The sequence below is a fragment of the Columba livia genome, chromosome 5 (genome assembly GCF_036013475.1).
Source record: "Columba livia isolate bColLiv1 breed racing homer chromosome 5, bColLiv1.pat.W.v2, whole genome shotgun sequence".
Taxonomy (NCBI): Eukaryota; Metazoa; Chordata; class Aves; order Columbiformes; family Columbidae; genus Columba; species Columba livia.
The window spans coordinates 44,744,766-44,766,644 of NC_088606.1; the positions used below are offsets into that span (position 1 = coordinate 44,744,766).

General features: G+C 41.4%; 1 protein-coding gene across 4 annotated transcripts in view; it reads right to left on the minus strand.

Annotated features, from left to right (window-relative positions):
- Positions 1 to 7,545: 7,545 nt before the first annotated feature.
- The window catches only part of EXT2 (exostosin glycosyltransferase 2), a 78,119-nt gene continuing 63,785 nt past the window's right edge, over positions 7,546 to 21,879 (minus strand). For 2 of the 4 annotated variants that reach the window (XM_065064765.1, XM_065064764.1), the window contains 5 exons: positions 16,145 to 16,288; positions 15,487 to 15,615; positions 14,235 to 14,317; positions 8,779 to 8,841; positions 7,546 to 7,988 (listed from right to left, as the gene is read on the minus strand). In XM_065064765.1, coding sequence (XP_064920837.1) covers positions 8,805 to 8,841; positions 14,235 to 14,317; positions 15,487 to 15,615; positions 16,145 to 16,288 — 393 coding nt within the window. In that variant the 3' untranslated portion in view covers positions 7,546 to 7,988; positions 8,779 to 8,804. The remainder of the gene's footprint in view (positions 7,989 to 8,778; positions 8,842 to 14,234; positions 14,318 to 15,486; positions 15,616 to 16,144; positions 16,289 to 21,879) is intronic. The other 2 variants (XM_065064763.1, XM_065064762.1) reach the window with 1 other exon arrangement.

Below are 21,879 nucleotides of genomic sequence, written 5' to 3' on the forward strand. Positions count from 1 at the left end.
TCTGGCTGGTTTGTTCCTGACTCATGACAGATGAAATGCGATCAGAGGGGCCTCCAAAATCTCAGGTTAATTGAAGTTGGCAAAAAATACTAACAGTGCCCTTTTGAACTGCTGACACAGCGCAGGATGGATTAGCTGGGGGTATATTAACAACAGGTGGCAGCTCATGGACCCACTGCCTCTCCCCCTACAAAGAGATGGTTCACAGCCAGCAGTGGGACACGGAAAAGTCCTGCCAGCCAGCTCTGGGCTAACTGGGCCTCTCCACCTCGGAGAGCATCACTGCTCACTGGGCCACAGGGCACCACGGCCACAGGGAAGAGGAGGATGGTCTCAGGGCTCAGGAGATGCTGTTTCTGGCAGCGTTGCAGCCTTGCAGGGCTCCTGTGGGCCTCCCAACCCTTCCCAAGCAGTCCATAACACGGCAGCAGAAAAGCCATTATGGCTGACACAGGGAGAAGTGAGTTGGCAACAAGATGCTGAGGAGCTGTGGAGCCTCAGCCAGCTGGTTCCCCATGCTACAGCACGACGGCTTTGACACAGCACAGCCATGTTCCAGGCATTGCGGCACGAGGTCTCCCAAAGTCCAAAGAGAAGACACCCAGGGCTGGCGATGGGGGGACCTTCCCCTTGAAAGTGCTCCTTCTCCCATTTTCCACTGGTCCACTCACGCTCCCTCCCCTCCCAGCTCTGCTCTAGCAGAGGCCTTCAAGCCTCACACACCCTCCCAGGCTGCAAGGCAGACGAAGGCCTCAGGGAGAAGCAAGGGCTTGTCTCAGCCCCACACATTCCCAGAGCACATCTCTTGCCCCGATGTGGGGAAAACCGGCTTCTGGGAGGGCCCTTTCTGCTGCTTGTACCCCATCAATAACTCAGCTGAGATCTCAGACTCCACAGAACCACCAGCACCAGTAAAAGCCCAAGCCCCTGCACCCAGAGGCAGGGTGAACCAGAAAGTGGCTTTTGCGTTCAGGCAGAGCTGAGAAGGTGTCCAGCAGCTGTCAACAACCCATCGAGACCTGCAGAGCCCCTCTGGCCTTTCCATCAGTTGGCTGGGAGCATCAGCTCAGTTCAGATGGAGCATGGCTGTTTTCCATCTCACAAAGAAATGGATAATGCAGGTGCTGTTGCAAGCTTATCCATTCCTCTCACTTGTAGGAGAAAAATTCCTTCCCTCCCCAGGCACTCAAAGCCAGATTCTCCAGATGTTGGCAAAGCTCAGGCTGTTGAGAGCCTATAAGCCAGTTTCAGTAACATCCTACTTGTACAGGTTTACGTCAGAAATTGCTCCTGGCCTGAACATTGCCAAAGAGCTAAAACATTTCTCTATAAACTCTGGAGCGGGGCAGGACCCAGATTAGAAACGTGCATTCTTTTCTTGAAGCTGCACTTTCCTACTGGCATTACAGGAGTTGTTTAAAACACATGGAAAAATTTTGCTAGGAGGTGCGGGTATAGCACCTAGGTTAATGTGTTACTTCTCTGCTGGAGAATATGACTCTGAGGCAGGGCAAAGTTCGGGCAGTTTTAATGAAAAACAATTTTTTCTTCCTGTAAACTAAACAGATTTGCCTTTTTTCTTCCTCTTTTTAAAAGCAGGTTATTAATCTTTAAGCAGATGGATGTACAATAATCCTCTCATTGGCATGGAAGGTAACAGCCATGCAAGGTGCATCTATTTACAGCCAGATGGAGTCCACATGTAAAGGTGTTGCATTTAATCTGAGACAAACAAGTGTTTATTATTTGTGAAAGGATCTTCCACTTTCTCTTGCTTTTCAGTTCGTAACTTACAGGGCAAAGACAGATGCTCCGAGTTAGCAATCTGCTCCTTCGCTGAGTCCTTGCTGGATTCCTGGATCTCATTTTACGGTCCTTTCTGCTTCAAACCTTTTGCCCTGCCTGTTTGCATGAAGTGTGGCAAAGGGGCTATTGTTCCCGTCAGTCTTCGGCTGAAGGCATCCAGCACTAACCGCGCCCAGTGCACAGCTGAGACCTGGCCCTCCCTTCCAAACAAAAGGTTCACAGAAGAAGGACCTCTAAGTTTTCCAACAGCAAGATGAGAAATGGCGTTTTTCTTGAGTGTCTGGCTATACAGACACAGAGAATGGAAGACAGCGCCTTTGGCCTGAAAACCTCAGCTGTCTTTCCAAGGGACTGTGTGCTTATCTACTCTATGAGCATGAGGTGTTCACACTGGGCATGTGGATATCCGTAAGTGACACTTTTCAGTCAGTCCCAAGCTTTGGCTTTCAGTTTTATGGGTTCCCACTGCTGTACAGCATGGGGGTGGGGGGCAGAAGAGCTAAGCTTCATCTGTAAAAGCACAGGGTGCAACAGCAACCGCATCTCATAGTCACACATGGATAACCTCATGTGGGTCTGTATATCCTGAGTTCTTCACACCTTTGCTGGTCAAATGGTCCAGCTTTTACCTTTTTTCAGTCCCCCACCAAATAAAATTTAGGGGAAAAATCCAATAGATGTGACTTAGAAATTGAACAGATATTTCCTTTTTCTTATGACTCTGTAGAAATAGTCAAAACGTATTCTCTCTCTGTACAGACACTGTGTTCCCTCCTTGCCCAACTTAACTGTTGTCTCCTCCCCTGCATACAGTCTGGTACTGAGCACTGATTGAAGGTGATAGACCTAATGAAACCATGATCAAGTTGCCCTGATCTCAGTCCACAGTTACTGCAGAGCTGTCATGCTTGTCTGGAACAAGAGAACTTCCTACATATGCAAGTAAACATGCATTTAGAATGAGTAAAGGAAATTGGAAGTAGAATTACTGGATCCTTTTCCAGACAAATGAAGACAGCAAGCAGGCAACTTTGCAGGGAGAACTCTTGAGCTGCACTGTTTTCAGTCAGAAAACTCCCTGCATGTCGCTATCTCCATGCCACCCTACTTAATTACCTCAATTGATGCTGTTATCCTTTAATGGGAAACATAAGTCACTTTCAAACCAGCCACAAGAAGCTGCAGACAGGGGAATCTTGAAGATCAGCAGAGGTGGGACTGCCTTACAGCCATTTCCATCAGGCTGAAATTACACAGAGTGCACCAGGAATGTCTCTAAATGGCTTCAAGCCAGGGCAGGCTGAAGCATGCCAACACTGAAAGTCAAGGCTAACGGTCCCCTGCCTTGATACTCAGCCACCCAAAACTCCAAACAAACATCAGTTCAGATAAAGTGTGGCCATTCTGCAAAAACACAGGCTTGCAATACTTGTCTTCAGTCCTGTTTTTATCCACACAACTCCTAAGGCCTTGGGTATATCACAGCTTCTCTCCTTTTGCTAATCTGCAATAACAGGTAAGAGGTTGATCTTACTCAAGCAGGACTGTGAAGCTCCATTTATTGAGATCAGACGCAGCAGTGGCAAACATCACAGAAAGAACTTCCAGAGTCCTACATCCACTGCCAACAGCATCAGATACAACTGAAGGATCCATGATGTGACAGTAAAGCAAAAGTGCTCCAGGTGATTTCCCTGTTAGGCAAATGCTCTCTATGTATCATGATTGCCTGCTTGTGGGATAACTTTCACATCCCACAGAAAGATGCAAAGAATACTGTGTTCAGAGCTGTCTGGCAATTTTTGACATAAATTATCTCTTTCAGTCTAAAAATTGAAAGGACAATGTAGGTGGAACATTTGCCTAGTATTTGCTCTGCTCTTGCCAGGTCTTCAGGACCAGACCAAGGTTTGCAGTAGGTCCAGTTCACTTTCTGGCATATATTTAATCTAACACAACTTTGCACAATGTTTTTTTCTTACTTTAAGTACATGGAGGAGACTATCCATGATTGCAAGAACTACCTGCACTTTACATTTTAGTTTGTGGGAAAACATGCTTTGCAGCAGTCCTAGTAAAATTTAAACATGCAAGCCTAAGAAGAATGGTAAAAAAAATCATACTTACTCTATCTGATCGCTGGCTAGAGCTTTTAAAATCCACTTTCTCATCAGCACCATCAATTTCAGTTTTTCTTTCCTGTGTTGTGCCGCAGTCCTGTTATAACAGCAGCTTCCGTGCGAAAGGGTCGGACAGAAGATTTATGTAGTACTAATTAAGCACTTTGAGATACTTCCTGATTAAAAGGTGCTCTACCTCTGAGAATTACCCAGGGTACCAGACACCCATTATGGAGGGCATTCATGCCAAATCTTGAAGGTATTTTTAACATTAAAATTGCCCACCTAAATCCATTTTCATGTTTCTCAGTACAGCATTTTTCCACAGTGCTCAACATTCACCAATACAACCTAAAAGCAAAATGAGTCAGAAGTGCTGAGCATCTCTTAAATCCTACCTCACAATTATTTTGATATCTGTATCTCCAACACCCTTAAGCTTAAAAGGCCTGTGCACTGATAATTGACAGGGATAAACTAGTTGCTGCAGTAAAGCATACTTGAACCACACCAGCAGAAGGATGACAGGCAGAACGAAGTCCAGGAACAGGAGCTGGAGATGGCACGACAGGGCTTGAATTGGCACATCCTGTAATGAGACAGCGAAGCTGCGAGGAAGGAAAGAGTCAACACATTGTAGGGGGAGTTGGTGATGCTAAAAATCTGTGCGTAAGACTCACCGTGATTGTCAGGGCAAGCATTGTGGCACATCACAGCCCTGGCAATGCAGGAGGAGCGAGGTGGCCACGCACACGGGCTGCCCTTTGCAGCACGCTCTGCAGGGACTGCACTGCTGGGGTCACACAGCTGCCACCACACCCGAGGCCACCATCTATCCCCTATGACTCGGCCAAAGCTTTTCTCAAAAGCACAATTCTTCAACATTTGCTGGTGTTCTTCACAAAAGGAGAAAGGGTCTGTTCCCTATTTCTCCAAGATAAATGCTACTGTCAAATCTTGGCAGAAAATTAGAGCAACCACTGCTCTTTCCAAAACGGTGACTAGGATGAATTTGTGCAAAGCAAACTTCTACTTCAAAGACAACCATCCAACTCCAGTTATGGCAAAGACAAAATACCGACAGATCTTTCTGAAGTACACTGTACATATTCAAGTTTAACACAGATTTATGTAGCAAAACAGCCTGTCACTGCAATTATTCCTTCTAAATGCCTCCATGTTTCCTTGTGCCACTCCAGAGGTGAAATACAACACTCTTCAGATCTGCTTTTTAATATACCAATATTAACCTTTTTTCTTTTTAATAACATGTACACAATGAAAAGTTAACAATAATCTTAAAGATTGACAACAAACGCATTCCAAATCAGATGTACATGTACATCTTACCCTTACTGATTTTGCATCAAGAACATCATAATTATAAATGTAGAGGGTAAGCTGGAGATTTTACTTTTTTTTTTTCTTTTACAGTCAATTGCCCAATTTTTTCCATGGAACAAACCAGAGACAAATTACCATCTAAATGAGATGGCTCTATATAAGCAACTGTAAAATGCAAAAGGACCAAACACAACTGATATGGGTCACGGGACATTTGGTGGAAAGGGAATCCACTCTGATAGTCTGGGATGCAGGCACAAGGACCTGCTGCCTTTTATGGACCTGAAACTATAGATCAGTTTAGGAGGGATGGTTAGGCTGTTGTCACCTAAAAATATTCCACCCACTATTTAAAATCCTCCATGTCTTTTAAGACACTGTGCAAAAATCCTGGCTTACTGAGAAAGAACCACAAAATCACAGCAGCTTCACAAGTCCATGCAAGGAAGATGTTACAAACTCAATTATACTGCAAAGGCCTGCCGACTGGAGATCAGCCCCAAAAGAAAGTCCAAAACTGAAATTACTACTACACTGTCATAGCTACCCTTTTAAAGCAAGCTTTTCAAGGGAAATATGCTGGTATTTCCTGATGCTTAAGCACCAGGACATAAATCAACAGGAAGATTCAGAAAGAAAGTTCATGTGAATGAACCTAAAAGGCTGCAATGGAGAAGCAGCGAGTGACAAACCTTCCTCTTATCTTGTGACACCCACTGTGCAGCCAGCAGTTGTTGTCACTGCAACAGCTATCCTCCCAGCTCCCCAACACCCCCTCCCGCTGCAACTGAGGAATGAAACAAAGACTGCAGCGAAAAAAATTTACTAGTAATTAAACGTTCCCAGAGAATCGGACGATCCATTTTACAGGCACATCCCAGGGGAGTTATGAAGTGAAGCATCCCCTCAGAGCTATTGTTCCAATATGATTTTCATTCACAGCACATCCACTGCATTGGGCAATAAGATAAGTCTTAGTGGGGGTGAGACAAATAGGAGCAGATGTTTCCTGTTTCCAGCCTGATTTTCGTTTGGTTCCTGTCATTGCTGCCTATCCAGCTTAGGCGAGGGGGAGAACCGTGATGCCTAACACTTGTCCTATTGTTTGGGGTTTGGCAAAATCCGAGGAATAAGGTTGCTCACATAGTAAGAGAAAAACAGCCCATCAAGTAGGATGTCTCTGTAGCTGGCAGCAATGGAGGTTCCAAAAGACAGTCCAACCACCCACAGCAATATCAGTCAATTACCCTATGTGGTAACAAACACTTCATCAGCGGAGCTGCAACAGAGATTCCTTTCTCAGCTTAACTAGGGATCATCTTTAACACTGAACGGCAAGAGGCAGTAGTCCAGGCCATTTTCTTTCTAATTTTGCTGCATTTAATTTTCTAATTTGGACTAATTTCAGCACTGGAAGCAATTCAGATGTTTGTGAGAAACGTAAAGCTTCTCCAAAAGCCTTCCTAAGCTGGATGTTTCAGTGGCAGCCTATGGCAATGGGTTCCTTAGTTAAATTTCAAGCAAAAATCCATCAGCTTTTCCAATAACAGTAATTTATAGGAGTTTGTTAAGTGTGTGTTAACAGTGTCTTGCACAGATACACATCCCTGTGGATTGAAGCTGTTAACTGGGAATTTCTGTGAACTGAAGTGTTTTACAAATAAGTACTAAAGCAAGTAGTTGTTTGCTGAAGAGGATTCAGATGTGAAAACCTCTCTTCATGGCTGTTGTTTCAATGTATGGCTATAATATAAAACTGTAACCTGACTGCTTTGTTTTGATAATGAAAAGCAAAAATAAAAACAGACTGAAAGGTACAACTAATTCTGACAGTGAGTCACAGTTTCTTGCACAGACACGGCAGAAAACCTGAGATTTATCCAGGAAGAAGCGCAGCAATTGGAGTTCTGTCCTGCACGTCTGTGCTTTGAAGGAGACCATCCGCCCAGCTGCTGTGTATCTCAATTCACATCAAAATAATTCAAGTAAAACAAAATGCTTTGCCCTTTAAACCACATGACAACACACAGATTTTTGCCGATAATGATGTAAAAAAATAAACATTTGTCTCACTGGGTAGAAAAAAAAAGTTACACAGTTATCTAGGCCAACAATTAAGCTCAAAAGACAGAGGCCCACCGAGCACACAGGCCGTAAGCCCCTCCCGAAAGAGAACAGCTACACATTGCAGACAGTTGCTTTGAATGTATGGATGCTTACAAACCAGAGAAGTGCAGCATATTCGATAGGTCAGTCATGTCAGTCAGACCACAGAGAGCAAGATTCTCTTTTATTCTTCCAGTTGCATGGCCTCCATTGGAGAAAAGCGTGTGTTTGACATTTCTGGGAAGACCCATGAATAGATTCAAACCTCTGTGAGCAACAGAGAAGCAGTTATTCAGCTTTCCGTTACATCTTTGTGCAATGCAAAGGGAAGATAAGGTAGCAAAACACAACATTAATTCCCATCTCCCTCAGATGTAACCCACTCTCTAGTGATTTTTTCTTCAGGTCCTATATTCCTCATAGCACCTTTTCAGCCATCATTTTCATCACTCAGGTTTGTCCCACAGCTGCCTTTACAAGCTGCCGATATTGGGAAAGCTCTTCAGTTTCTCAGGAAAGTCATCTTTGTACAGGACAGGGTCAGCACGGTGCTCCACCACTTTCAGAGGCATGGTCCCAAAGACAGAGGCAAACTTATTGATGCATTCAGATCTGGTGAAAGGGAAAGCAGTGTAATTAAGAATGCCAACAACTGGGCTGGCTACCAGCTCCCATACCAACACAACCAGTAGAAACCTTCCCTCTTGCGCTTGGAAGTTGTTAAGCTATGCTAGCTACTAATAAATAAAAAGAGAGCCTCACTACAGAGAGAACTGAAAAGAAGTTGGTGCTCTTTGATTTATCCATTTAATCACGGAGACGAGCAAGGGGATGCTGGCAGCAGCACATGTGCACATGGAGGTCAAAGCTTCCCTCCTCCCTCCCCCCAGAATTCCAGTCATTCTTAAAGCAATGTACATGCTGTAAACCAGAACAGATTAACTGCCAACATGTCTCTTAAAGGGCCACTGTTGGGTCAGTTTGGCTCATAACAAAGGTTTTGCAAAAACCAAGCCTTTGTGAAAATGGAGTTCTGAAAAAGAAAAAAAGAAATCTGTTTTTTTTTTTCAGGCTTCTTCAGAAGCTCTGTCTTTTCCCACAAAAATAAACATGCCTCAGTGTATAGGCAGCACTGACTGTACTGTAACTTAAAAGTGCAGTTGAAAAAAACATATAAAATGAAACCAACTAGTTTGTTTTCCTTGTCTAAATAAAGAGATATTGAGCAGTAAGGCATCACATTAGCACAACAAAGATCAGACCACTGACGACTCTTTCACTTTTAATAATCTCAGGTGTCAGTAATGCTGTGGAAGGGAACAGCCATGTGCTTCAGAAAACAAGCAAACAGATGTTTAACCTTACATCGCTCCTTTAACTCTTTCACTGAAAAGCACAGTACCTGTGGATGCAAGGCAGGGGAAGCGGTCACTTCAGCCAGCGCTCAGCTAACCTTAGCTGCGGACTTCATAAAACAGCTTGTGAGTATTTCAGACACCAAGAATTGTGACAGCAGTGCCCCAACACATAAAATAACAGACAGCTACAAGAAAGCAGGTCGCGTTTCTTCTGCCATTTAAAAGGGAAAACACAAAAGAAATGAGCACTTGGCTCCAGGGGCTGACGTGCTGCAGGCAGTCCCGGAGCAGGTCTCGCTCTCCAGCCACCACACCCTCTCTCGACCCCTTCGGAGCGGGAGGGGGTCACTGCGGCTCCAGGATAATTTTCCTCAACAGACCCGGTCAATCACACCAACTAAGTGTGACAGCTTTGTGATGGGGACTGCTCAACACTGCCCCAAACACTCTTTTGAAGTAGATGGGACAGCAAGACTGGTTTTCAAAATTAATTCCTCAGCCTGTGAGCCATTCCACGTCTCCCTCCTCAACTAGAGTAAATGACGGGAAAACACAAAGCCCAGGTCGCTGAAGTGCTACATCTCTACATAGCTGTTTCAAGCTATAATGGTCATATTTCAGGCTATTTTCTGGCCTGGGTAAAGTGACAGAAAACTACTTCATATGGGTGATACTTGAATAAAATATTCAGGTATTTTACTTTCTGCTGCCTTCTCATCCCCTCATACTTCTCCCTACCTCCAGATTAAAATGTCTGGACTAGGAAATAAACGAGGAGGAATTCAAAGTGTAAGAGGAAACCATGTACAGTGGGAAGCAATTTCCAGACCTGACACAAGCACAATTTGCTCCCGGGCAGCACGGATCTGAACCAGCAAAGGAGCCATCGGTCAGGACTGAAGCTAAGAGACCCAAGTAGCTGTTCAACGTCTGCAATAACACAGGGAGCCATCAGGAGGGTGAGCTTTGGGCCCTGGGCACAGAGAACAGGAACCAAGTGTTTTCTTCAGGATCACTAAGCAGTTTCTGTTGCCTCCTTGAGATGCCCAACATGAAGTACATTAAAGACATCTGATTTTCAGCATAAGATGAGACTTCCAAATCATCTGTTACTTCACAGAAATGTGTATAACTGCAAGTTGTGTGTATTGGAGAAGTCTCGTAGCAGGAAAAGCACAAACTTCACAGGCAAAGAGGGAGATGCATGGGGAGATGTGCATGTGAGAAGTTTGCACAGCTGCTGGCCCTCACTGCTTTCTGGAATACAAGAATACTTCTAGGCTACTGGTTCAAATCCTGCCTCTGCCAGTCATGACTGAAAGACATTGTAATGTAACAGCTGCTTGGTGGTCGGTGTGAAATGAATTAGTTATCTCAGCCTGCTGCCTGGTAGGCAGGTGTCCACATCGCATCAGCCGTTGTCACAACCAGAACGAAGCAGCACCCTCAGAGCAAATGACAAAGCTAAGCGGATAGTGGAGACAAAATTGACCTCTTCCCTCCAGAGGTTATACTCCTAAATCACAGATGAAGTCTTCCAAGAAAATATCCAGGTAGAATACTTCTACAGCCAAACTTGCCCTGGTGGCAAGACCATTCAGGCATACCAGTACAATATCTTTAACCACGAATAAAGTACATAATTGTTAAAGAAAGTAAAAAAAATGAAAAATCAGTATGTTCTAATCACTCTGGATGAATCAGAAAAGTTAGTCCTCAGAAAATATCAAATTCAAATATCAGAAACAGGGTTTTTTGGATTAAAAATATCATACACAAGCCACAGAATGTGTTCAAAAAAGCTGCTTCTTTCCAAAAATTTCATCTCCTGCACTGAACTAAATCACTTGCATTCCAAAGCCATTCCTAGGACAACTAGAACGCTAAACATTCAAAGCTAGGTAGCCAAGAGAATGCTACATCTCACCTTAATATGGAGGGAAGCTGTTTTTCTTGGCTGTGTCAATAGTTTGCAAATTCATACTAACAAAGGTATGTTTGCTTCCAAGAATTATTCTTTTTCTCTTTTTCCATGCTCTGCTGACAACATGCAGTTGTGCTCAACAAGGAATTAAGATTCTGTGAACTCAGAAACTGAGAGCCCTGTTGCCCCTGGCAGACTGTGTAAACTCTGGGTCTGTTAAGGTCTCCCTTCATCAGTCTCCTCGTCCTTATAACTCAAGTATCTTTTGGCAGGGTAACTCTGCACCTGCAGCCTTTGGCTGTTACCTGGTCTGTTTGCATCTCAAGGGAATGGCTTCCTATTTTGACTCTAACAACTGCTTCCAGGTCCTAAACAAGACACTGCTGCAATGTCACTGTAGAAGCACTTCAGGCCTTCGCTGTATTTACTGTACAGGCAGTTGCCCTCTAGGCTGCATTTTACAGAGTTCTCAACTTTTGAGAGCCAGATGCAAAGACGCTAAAGGCAGAAAACTTGTTGCTACTTATATGGCACCTGTAAATACAGGGATTGTGAGATCTTCCTACAGCTTCTTGTGACCCGAGGTAAAGGCTAACCTATGGCAAGAAGGGGATTCTAGGTTCAAAGCTTTCTTTAGTGAATATATTTTAATGATAGAGATTGATAACACTGGTGACTGAAGTCTTTTATTGATTTCAGAGAAATTACACAGCAAGAAGAATAGCAGTGTTGGCTTTCCCATGATTCACTGTTAATATCCTTCAGTACTGGTCAAAAAAGAATCTCTTCATAAGAGAGAGAGTTCAACTGGACCACCTTTCCTTTGTCTTTGCTGAGTGTCCGAAGGCCCAATAGAACGGGTTAGTTACATGTCTCTCCTGGACAGATCTCCACAACTGACTTCTCAAATCTTTTACACTCACAAAACAATCATCAGGCAGTTGCTGAGCATCTCTCTGCTATTTCTGAAGCAGAAACCTAACACTAAATGTTGTGCACACCCATGACAACCCTGATAAACTCTTTGTTTCACAAACAGTAGGTTGATCCCTGAATATCTGGGCAACTAATTAGCTCAGACTACCTAGTCACTATTTCTGAAAGTTAAAAACAAGGAGTCAGGCACTTTGGGAAGTTGCAAGTGAAGCTGATAATGGCTTTTTGCCTTATGCCCCAGGTATCATTCTCAGTACCCAACAATGTAAAGTTATCTGAATAAAGTTTTTCTTTTATCATACGACAAGGATTTCCTGATGCATTAACTTTTTTCCATTCAGGTTCTCTCCTGATCCTGAAAACAGCTAGTGTATATATACATATATATATATATATGTATATAAAAGTATTTAAAAAAAAATAATAAATAAATATATATGAGACATAAGAGCCTTACTCACTGCTAAGGTAGGAAAATTTCTCTAGGAGTTGCTGTCGTTTATTATCCACTTAAAATGAATAGCTAGAAGATTCAAAAAAGGAAACCCTTTCAGATTTTCAAATAACTCCCTTATATTGAAGGTAGATAATAACAACACAGGGCAAGAAGGCACTAGGTGTAGCATGCAGTTTTGGTATATTAACGATCTTCAAAATGAAATCTGAATATACGCAAACTGTACATCCCTCCAGATTTTCTCCTGCCCCCAGACTCTATCCCTGCATGTAGTCCTTTGGCTGGGAAAATAAAGGGATGTGGATTTGCAGTCAATCTAACATTTCCAACAACCCAGTTATCTCCTCTGCTGGAAACTACAGAGAAGCAAAGCAACAGTTTAAACATGTTCTCAATAAGCTGTCCATGATACTTAACTCTAAGGATAAAAAAATTGCCACAGACACGGAAACATGACCTCTACCCTGCATCATAATGCATTTCAGAGCAAAATGCACTTTTTCATCTTCTGTTTTTATACTGTTTACCTTAATGAGAACCTAGCTCATGACCAAAATTCCTGTGTACTGTTGTAAAGCTACTAGGCTGATCACAGGAAAGCTCAACTGGCTTTAGGTAGTCCATCATGTAAGCCAGTGCAGAACTGCTGGACAAGCGACAACCTCTTCTGCTTCCCCTTCAGCTAACATTTAAGATCTAAAAAGCTTTCAGCCATTTCCTTAAGTAGTTTTCTGCAGAGTCATTTTTACCAGCTTATGGGTTACATTTTACTTCTGATTTGCATACTCCCTTTTTAAATCCAGTCTTAGTATACATCCAGTCTAAATACCTTGTCACTAACCTGGGCAGTTATGCTCTTCAATGCCTGGCACGATGCTTGGTTAATAATCAATTAGCCAAACTATGTATGTGTTTGTGTGTGTTGTGTAACGTGTGTTTACACATCAGACAGACACATGTATGCATTCTTTTTTCAAATAAGACCCCAACCTAATAACCAGTTTTGCATTAGTTCACTGCACATATTACAATACATAAATATCACTTACATCGCTAAAGGCCAATAAATGGACACAACGTTCTAAATTTGCTGAGTACTGCAGAGAAGGCCAGAAAAAAGCTCACTGTTAAGATGATAACCATGGTAACCGGTAAGATGACCATGTTACGTGTCACAGTTCAAATCTGAAATGGCTTATTTTAAATGCAGGTCAGATTATTTTTTACTTTGTTACCTCTTCTGTTGGTGTCTTCCAGCACTATGGCTACTCCTGCCTATCTACCCTATCAATTCCGTGGCTGTAAACTATTTTTCCCAAAGTTTGAAGGAGAGATGCAGCAGCCCAAGAAGCCCAAGGTGAAATGCCTTTGTCAGTCTTAGATCCCACGTTAATTCCACCTAATAACTAGTATTCACATCTACTGTCAGGTAGCCCCTTTCAAACACGGGTGTTGAACGGCTTTGTAGAAGTGAAAAAACTTTCCCTTATTTTACACATTCAGAAGCCAAGGCAGAGGGAAGTTCAGTGTCTTGATCAAGGCTGGGAAGCCATTTTACTGTAAACCAGGGAATGCAACTCTTATACTTACCAACTTTCAATATTTCACTCTAAACATTCCACATACCTACTTCATTTCAAAATTAAAGTATCACAAAAATATAATAATGCTGCCATTGTTAAAAATGTGACATGCAATTGTGCAGGAAAATGCCCTTCATTAGTGGAAGCAATATGCTTCACAATCTTTGGAGGAAAGATAATGTACAAACATCAGTTCAAATACATTACCAATAATTTATGTCCTTGTTACTTTTTGGTAAGCTAGCAACTGCCTGGTTAAAAAAAATAAATCTCATGCTCATTACAGTTGATGTTCCACAGTAAAAGAGAAATGTGGTATTACTGAAAGCACTGCCAACAACCTGAATGTCATACGTGTCCCTTACGCTTTACAGCAAAGATGCCCTTCTTAAGTCCTTTCTTGTAGTAGTCCACTTTTCAGTATCACATCATCCACTGCAGGAATGACTTACGCTGATCAAATCCATGCAACATTCTTTGAAAATTAGTAATTTACAGAAATACAATCAGCGAGCATTTTTATCCTAATTTAATGAGGCACAGGATAAGATTCTAGGGGTGAGAACAAGGTAATCAAAGGAATAAAAGGTGGCCACTCACCTTTCCACCATGTGTGTTTGGTCCAGTGATAACCCATCAATTGCTGTGCATTCTGGACATTTGAACTTCTTCCGTGGGGTCACCTGCATATATCATCAATTATCAACAGAAGGGACATTAATCTCCTTGCACAGAGAGCAGCGCAATATCTCTGAACATGCCTTCAGTGTAAGCTGAGCTGACTCAAAAAGGGGGGGTAAATAAAAAAAAGCCACTCCATTCAGCTCCATCTGGCCTGGCTGACTTGCAAAATTCACAGGGGCCCAATAAAAACGGCTTGGAGGGGTTTTTCCTTCTGTAACCGAAAAGAAGTGGTGATGACAAGCTCCTTAATTCCTGTTTAATGACTGTTTTCTCACTGCCAAGGTCCCTGTATAAACACCATTTGTTCTTGCAGCCATAACAGCGATGAAATATAGCTTCCCATACTTCACCGTAACATTAATCCAACAGACGCTCTTCTGCTCACTCCAGTTAATAGCTGACTGGCAAACTCTGCAAGACTCTCCGAATTGCACAGAGGTGCCAAATCACTCTGCTGTGCCCTCATACAGCTTTAAAACTTTTTCAGCAAAAATACACACTTTATCTTCTAAAGACTTTTCTAGGAAATGCAGCCACCAGTCCAAGTAAATGATGATGGACAGATGGGAAAACGGACCCTGCTAATTGAAGAAATGCCTGGTGGCCTCTAAATCTCATTCCAAGTTGACATACTTTGAAATGAATGTACAGAGTGAATGTCCAGACCTGAAAACGTGTCGAAACATGTCAGGAAATTAATTCAGGGATAAAAAGTTCATTTAAAGCTGATCTTGCAATTAACATTCTTGCAATTAACATTCCTATAAATCAGCTGTTGCCAGGCCATGACAGAGCGAGCTGTGGACAGTTGACAATTTCTTTCCTCTAGTAATCTCAAATAGTTAAAATATATGTATGTGGGCGTGCATATATACACACACATATATATACACTATCATTTAAATTATCTGTTTCATACCTCATCTAGATGGCTAAAATAACCACATGAAACAACCAGTAAAAAACCAATTCTCTGTTCCCAGTTAGCACAAAAGTTTTAGTAAAAGGGCTTTTCTACTGTGGAAGGAGAACAAGACGTTATATCGGGGTAAATGACAGAAAAAGGAATATTAAGTAATATATTGAAGCCCACTAATATGATACATTTACATGAGTATGTACATCATGTTTTTAAACTCTGTAAAGTTAAGCTGCAGGAAAGTCCCACCTTAATGACAGATTTGCCAGTGACATTTGCCACTAGAAAATTCATGGCAATATCTTCACAATTCATATGAGCATCCACCCAGTTCTTGATGTCTCCAGGCATTTTGTAGGTGTAAAGATAGTTGAAATACTGCAGGATAGATAGAAAGAGAAAACCATTTTAAATACAGATGCAGTAACTATAAGACACTAAATATTTCAATCACTGAAGAGTAGGCACCTAAGGATGGATTATTGACAAATTGTGATACTGCCTTCAGCCAAGGACTACTTTAGCAGATAGAAAATAATTTTTGTGTGTTTAATTGCATAATTACTCCTTTCCTGATCAGTACACAAATTTCTTCACAATCAGTTTTCTTTTCTTGAACTGCTAGCTACAAAGCTACATCCACTGCAAAATTTGCTGCGCAGTTACAGGTCATGCAAAATGGCAAGAGTTCTCCTGCAAGTTCATGAAGGCAGAAGTTTAATTTTACAGGCACAGACAAATCAGTTGTTTTCACAGCAACTGAAAGAGGCTTAGAGAAAGTTTGCAACTGGTTCTCTGATTGTTGTGGAACATATAACCATGGCACCATAAAACATGCTCAGAAACACGCACAGCTCTTCAAAAAAGGTTAATGTTGCACATTAGTACACTAGAAGTTGTGTATTACCTTGTGATAGAACGCTGCCCCAGTGAGCACCATTGAGACTTCATTGGTCCACTCTGATTCATATTTCCATTTGTTCATCTCATGGTCCCAAAGATGCAGGCGGCCTGGATACCCAACCAACCTGTCAGGGAACTCACGCCAAACCTAAAGAGGAAAAGACGTGACACGCTGCTAAGCTGGCCTGCACAGCAAGCAAACACAAATGTGCAAATGCAACACATCTGCTGTTGGAGGGGAGAGCTACAGTGGTGCAAAGATCACTTCGATTCTTCTAAGCCCCACTTCTTGGAATAGGAAGTTGCCTGGAAGAAGTCTGAAAAAGCCCAAGTTTGCCTTGGAAGGACCCTACAGCTCAAGGAAGCCACAGCCCAGGGCAAAAGGCCACTAAAGCAACACTGACTTCCTTGTTGTAGAGAAATACAACCAGCTTTTCAAAAACATTTTAACACTAACTAAAATCAAGCATGATTAAAATGTAACTTTTGATGTTAGCTTCAGTAGATAATGGCTACAACCTAACTACTTCCACAGCTGACTTTAGATCTAACCACTTGCTTCCTTTCATAGGAACAGTTTTAAAACAGGCTTGTATTTTAATATTTCTGGTATTCTTTAGTGGGTGCTTGGATGGATCTGCTGCTGCATGGAAGGCCTCTTTGCCCTTGACTTGTTCCAGACAGCTGGATACAATCAAGATACCATCCTTGTCACTCCATACATTACTTTGTAGCTGACTACAGGATCAAACACAGTAGACAGGAACAAGGAGAAGGGCATCATTAACGCAACCCCAGTTCTCCACGCTGCTGGCCACATTAAAAAATGGTCATTTTTTGCATTAGCAAAAAAGGGAGAAAGCATTATAATTATTTAGAAGGGTCTGAACACTATCTGCCTGCTAAATACAGTTTGTCTTTTTGCTGATCAATATTGAAGTTAGTATTTATCTGCACTATTTGCAGACAAATTACTCAAAATTTGCCCTTTAATCCAAATAGTTGTTAGGTTTGTTGGAAGAATCTTGACTGACACACAGCATTATTCAAGTTGGTAGTGTATAAATAAACACACACCCAGATTTCACTGTGTATGCAAGATCAACAACAACTAAATATCTCATAAACCCCCAATGGTCTCTTCACTGGCAAACCTCTTTGCTCTGTACAAAAGGCAAGGGAACTCTACAGTTTAATTTGCAGTAAAGAAAGTGTTATCTGGAATTCCAACAGTCTGCAAACCTCATCTTGCCAGCGGTTCGCTTTGGGCACTTTTGATGTGTCAGTATGTTTCAGTTGCGAGGCCTGGACTATAAGGACTCTATGCAAGTATTTTGTCAAAGTAAATAGGATAAAACAATCAGCTTTAAGTTACAGCTTCTGTATCTAAATTTCTGTGATTCTGCATCACTATACACCTTTTCATCTGTACATCTCAACACGTTTTATTGCTGTCAGTTAATATAGCTTCAGAATCCCATGATGAGAGCGGTTATTATTTAAAATGTACAGATGAGGAAACCTGCCAAAAATCATACAGGAAACAAGAATGGGAACCAGATCTTCTGACTCTCCAACTTGTACTTTATCCAGAAATCAATCTTTCTAGACAGTTCTAGGGCATAAGTACTGGGATAGTATTTAGTTAGGACAATGCTCTAACAGAGGGCTCTTGAACGCAGATGTGATTTGGAACCCAAGGAAGATAATTCATAGGATGTTGCTACAAGTTGGTGCCATCAGCTAATTAAAAAAAAAATACAGATTTTTGGCAGGCAAGCCAGTGAGGTCTTGACATACCTACTTCGACACGATATAAAAAACATTACTTAAAAAAAAAAAAAAAGGTATGGATGCTCCCTCTTCTAAAATTTTATTCCTCACTTTCCAAGTCCCCCAAATTAATTATTTTTTAATTGTTTTTTTTAACCTGTTAAAATGTCCATCTCCCAGCTGTTGGAAGGCAACACCACATAAGCTACTGAGGCTCAGCAAATGATTTGACAGAACACTACAGATCTGCACTGTACTGGGCTAAAAACTCTTGTGGAGGGAATGGCATGTGTATTAAAGGCAGCTGAAAGAAAGATTAAACTCAGCTACTGCTTCCCAAGGGACTTCAGTGCCTTTGCAACACAGAACCATAGATTCATATCCCTTCTAGTTTTTGCCCTTGGTGTCATCTTCAAGAGTCCAAACAACATAAAATAAAAGCCAACTATAATGCATGTTACTCATACAGATTTCTTTGTATCACTGTAAAGCTCAGCCTTACCCTGACTCTGGCCCCTGAAAACTGTCAGTTTGATGCATCTAAAAAATAACTTGGTTGCTTTAAACAAAGTTTCCTTTTAAAAATAATTCTATCAAAGTCAGTGGAAAAGCTTAGCTTTTTCATAGTGTTCATCACTAGCTCATTCAATGGTAACTCCCGGAAAGGCTCCAAATAGCTGCATCCAGCTCATTGCCCAAATCCATACTTATGTTTTGTGCCAAAATTAATATCTACAGCTACTGTTTATAAGGAAGCTTTCAGAATAAAAATAGCGGTAATGATTCTTATACTACTCTCTATTTCATACTACTGTCCATTTTCTTGTTTGATGGTTGCCTATAATTTATTAGTCTGTTAGGAATACATTCCACTTTAGCCAGTGATCTTATTAGTGTTCTGAGACTAAAGAAGGATAGCCTGATTTAATACTGGTAAGGGATACATCCAAGGAAAACCATATTGCCAAGTGAAGAGGAGGTACACTTCTTTGCAGACACTTTTCCAATGACTCTGCTAGACAACCCTGACAAACACGTTTTTGCATGAAGCATCTCCCAGGTGAAATGTCAAATAGAAGTTCTGACCTGGTAGTTTTTACTAAAACTCTTGTAAAAGACACCAAGAGAAAATAACAGTACTTTTGTTTCCAAGTCAAGTTCCCCAAGTGGCGCAACCAGCCTGGCTGGAACACCCTCCTGCCTCCCCTCTCCGGTTCTCTCTGCCTCCTCAGGCTCAGCTGCTCCGCGGTGCCACCAGCACAGCTGCCACTGCTCCTTCTCCAGGGACACAGAGGACACAGCAGCTCTTGCTTTTCCAGAATATACTCCAGCATGTATGCATTACATTTATCAGATTATATTAAGTCACAGGCAACTTCAGAAATTAGCTAAGTAAAACTATTTTTTTTTTTTAATTTAGTAAACAGAAAAATAATCAGTGTTTTCAGAGCTACCATGGCAACACTACAGCTACCTATCCCGTATGAACAAAAGTAAACCCAACCAATGAGTAATCCTTCTTGACTCCTAAAGTCCCATCCACTCTTAATTCTCCCCTGGTTCTCAAAGGGATGGCTTGTGCTAGTAGTAAAAAACAAAGCAAAATGTAAACACAAAGCCCATTAAAAGAGAAGCGATCCTTCACATGCACACGATTTGCAAAATATCTTAAATTTGAAGAAGAGCTTTGAATGTGACAAGGAGGCACCCATGGAGATGTCTTTTGGTAAGCAGGTTATACTATTCTTCCAATACAGCAATGCTGAAAAATACACTTTTAACAGTTAAAATGGGTATAGAAGAATTCTTTTAAAGATTCTTCTAAAGAAGAATTCTTTTAAAGAAGATTTATTATGATTTTGGCCTAGTGAAATATGCAATTCATCAGAGAGTTGATTTTTTTTAAAGAATGCCAGAGACACGAAGTATTGAAAAACAGCTCTGAGACAGAATAAGATCATCTACTAGCAGAAGGGAAAGAGCTTCCAACAGAAAACCCACAAACTTAGCGATTCACCAAACAATATTTTCTATGAATAAAAACATGGACTCATAGCAATAATCCTAATTTAGATTAGTTCTATTATTGCTGTAACAAAAATACTTTGTCTTCATAGGGACAAAGTGCTGCCTAAGTACATAACAAGAAATCTTCATTAACTTTGTACTTGGAAACTGTTATCCCCACTTTTCAGGGTGACAGCAATGCAAAGCCATCTGCCCCGAGCTCAGCTGAGATACAGAGGTGGGAACACTGCAACATGTGCTTTCAGTCTCGCATTCAAACACGTCAGAAGCAGCCAACAGTTCTGCTTTAAGTTTTCAAGATTATCACAATCTAAATATTCACTCTTTTTCTTGGGTCTCTCTGATTGTCCCTCTGTGAATAACAAAGACGAGTAAGTGGTGGAAAAGATGTCTAGTCCTAACAGGTTTTTTTCCAGTGCCCCAAGTTATACTTGTGATTTCATCATGTAACTTAACAGAAATACGTTTTTCAAAGTCAGAATGTCATGAGTATTCTTCTGCTACTTTAACAGAGCAGCACACAGGGACTATTTTTCTGCTTGCTCCAATAGATTTATGCAATGTCATAAATCACTGTACCATAATAGTTCACTTTTAACAAGTAAAAAATGTCTGACACTTTGAGTGTTACTATAATTTTTTATGGCTGAAAGTGTACAGAGATCAAAGTTTTCTGGGTTTTTTTAGGCTTGCTCTATACATTCAGACAAGTCTATGACAGAGGGGGTTTTGCCACGTGTTTAAATGTAAAGTCTCAAGGATGTCAGGAGGAGAAAAGAAAATCACCGAATGTCACGTTTCCAGCCCTTTTTATAATCAAAGCACAAGCAGACATACTTTTAAAAGAAAACTTTCTAGTAACATTATATGCTGCTACTGTTCCCTCTGGATTCCCTAGCAAATGAGTCAAGAGCTTGAGAGATACTTTTCTGGTAACACACATAAACAGATAAATAAATTATCACAGGCTGAGGACAATTTAAACATCTGGGAGCCAGCTCAGGCCTGTCAAGCAAGTCACAGACACTCAGGGACAGGAAAGATCAATCTTCAGCCCATGATTTCTGTGCCAGAGAGTAGGAACTACATCACCTACCTTCTATATGAGGAAAATTGTGTATTTATAAAATAATTTGCTGTGTTCATGTATTCAAAGACATTTCTATTCATTTATTTTACAGGGGGGAAAAAAAAGCAATCTCAAAATATAAGGATTCAAACTAACCACAGGTTTGTCTCAACTATCTGCTCAATAAGGCATTTTAATTTTCCATGTGGCTGTATAGTAAGCTGAATTCCCAGAATCAAAACGGAATAGGACTTATAATAAAATGCAAAAAAACTGCAAAAGCCATATTTTTTAGTCTGCCAGGCTAAACAATCTTGTGTCCAAACAGTTTCATTCACACACTGAATATAAGGACTGTTCCTCAGTCCCTGCAACCAATGCATATGGTTCACAGAAGGCCAATAAATTAGCCAGCACAGTCCAACAGCCAGACCTGGGGATGAGGAGTTTAAGTCCCAACGACCACCTAATCACACTGACTACGGGGGAACGCACATGAACTTTTCTTTGCCTCTGTTACCCTTTCCTGCCTAAGTGACCAGACACAATAGATGTGGAGTTACAGATATTCTACACTGAGGATGTTTAAATTAATGCTTCGGACACATGAGCACCACAGTTGTATTTCTCACAGCTTCTGCCTGACACAGCTGAGACTCAGCTGCACTTTGAGTCTCTGCTTTGAAGCCCTCCAAGCCTGTTTTGCCAGTAGCAGAGATTCATTTGGAACTACTTACATAGGAAACTTGGGGTTTTAGAAAACTTATTTTTATTTACTTTGAGACAGTTAGATGAAAATGACCAGGTTGATAGATGATGGCAAAGCAGTGGACGTGGTCTATCTTGACTTCAGAAAAGCATTTGACACA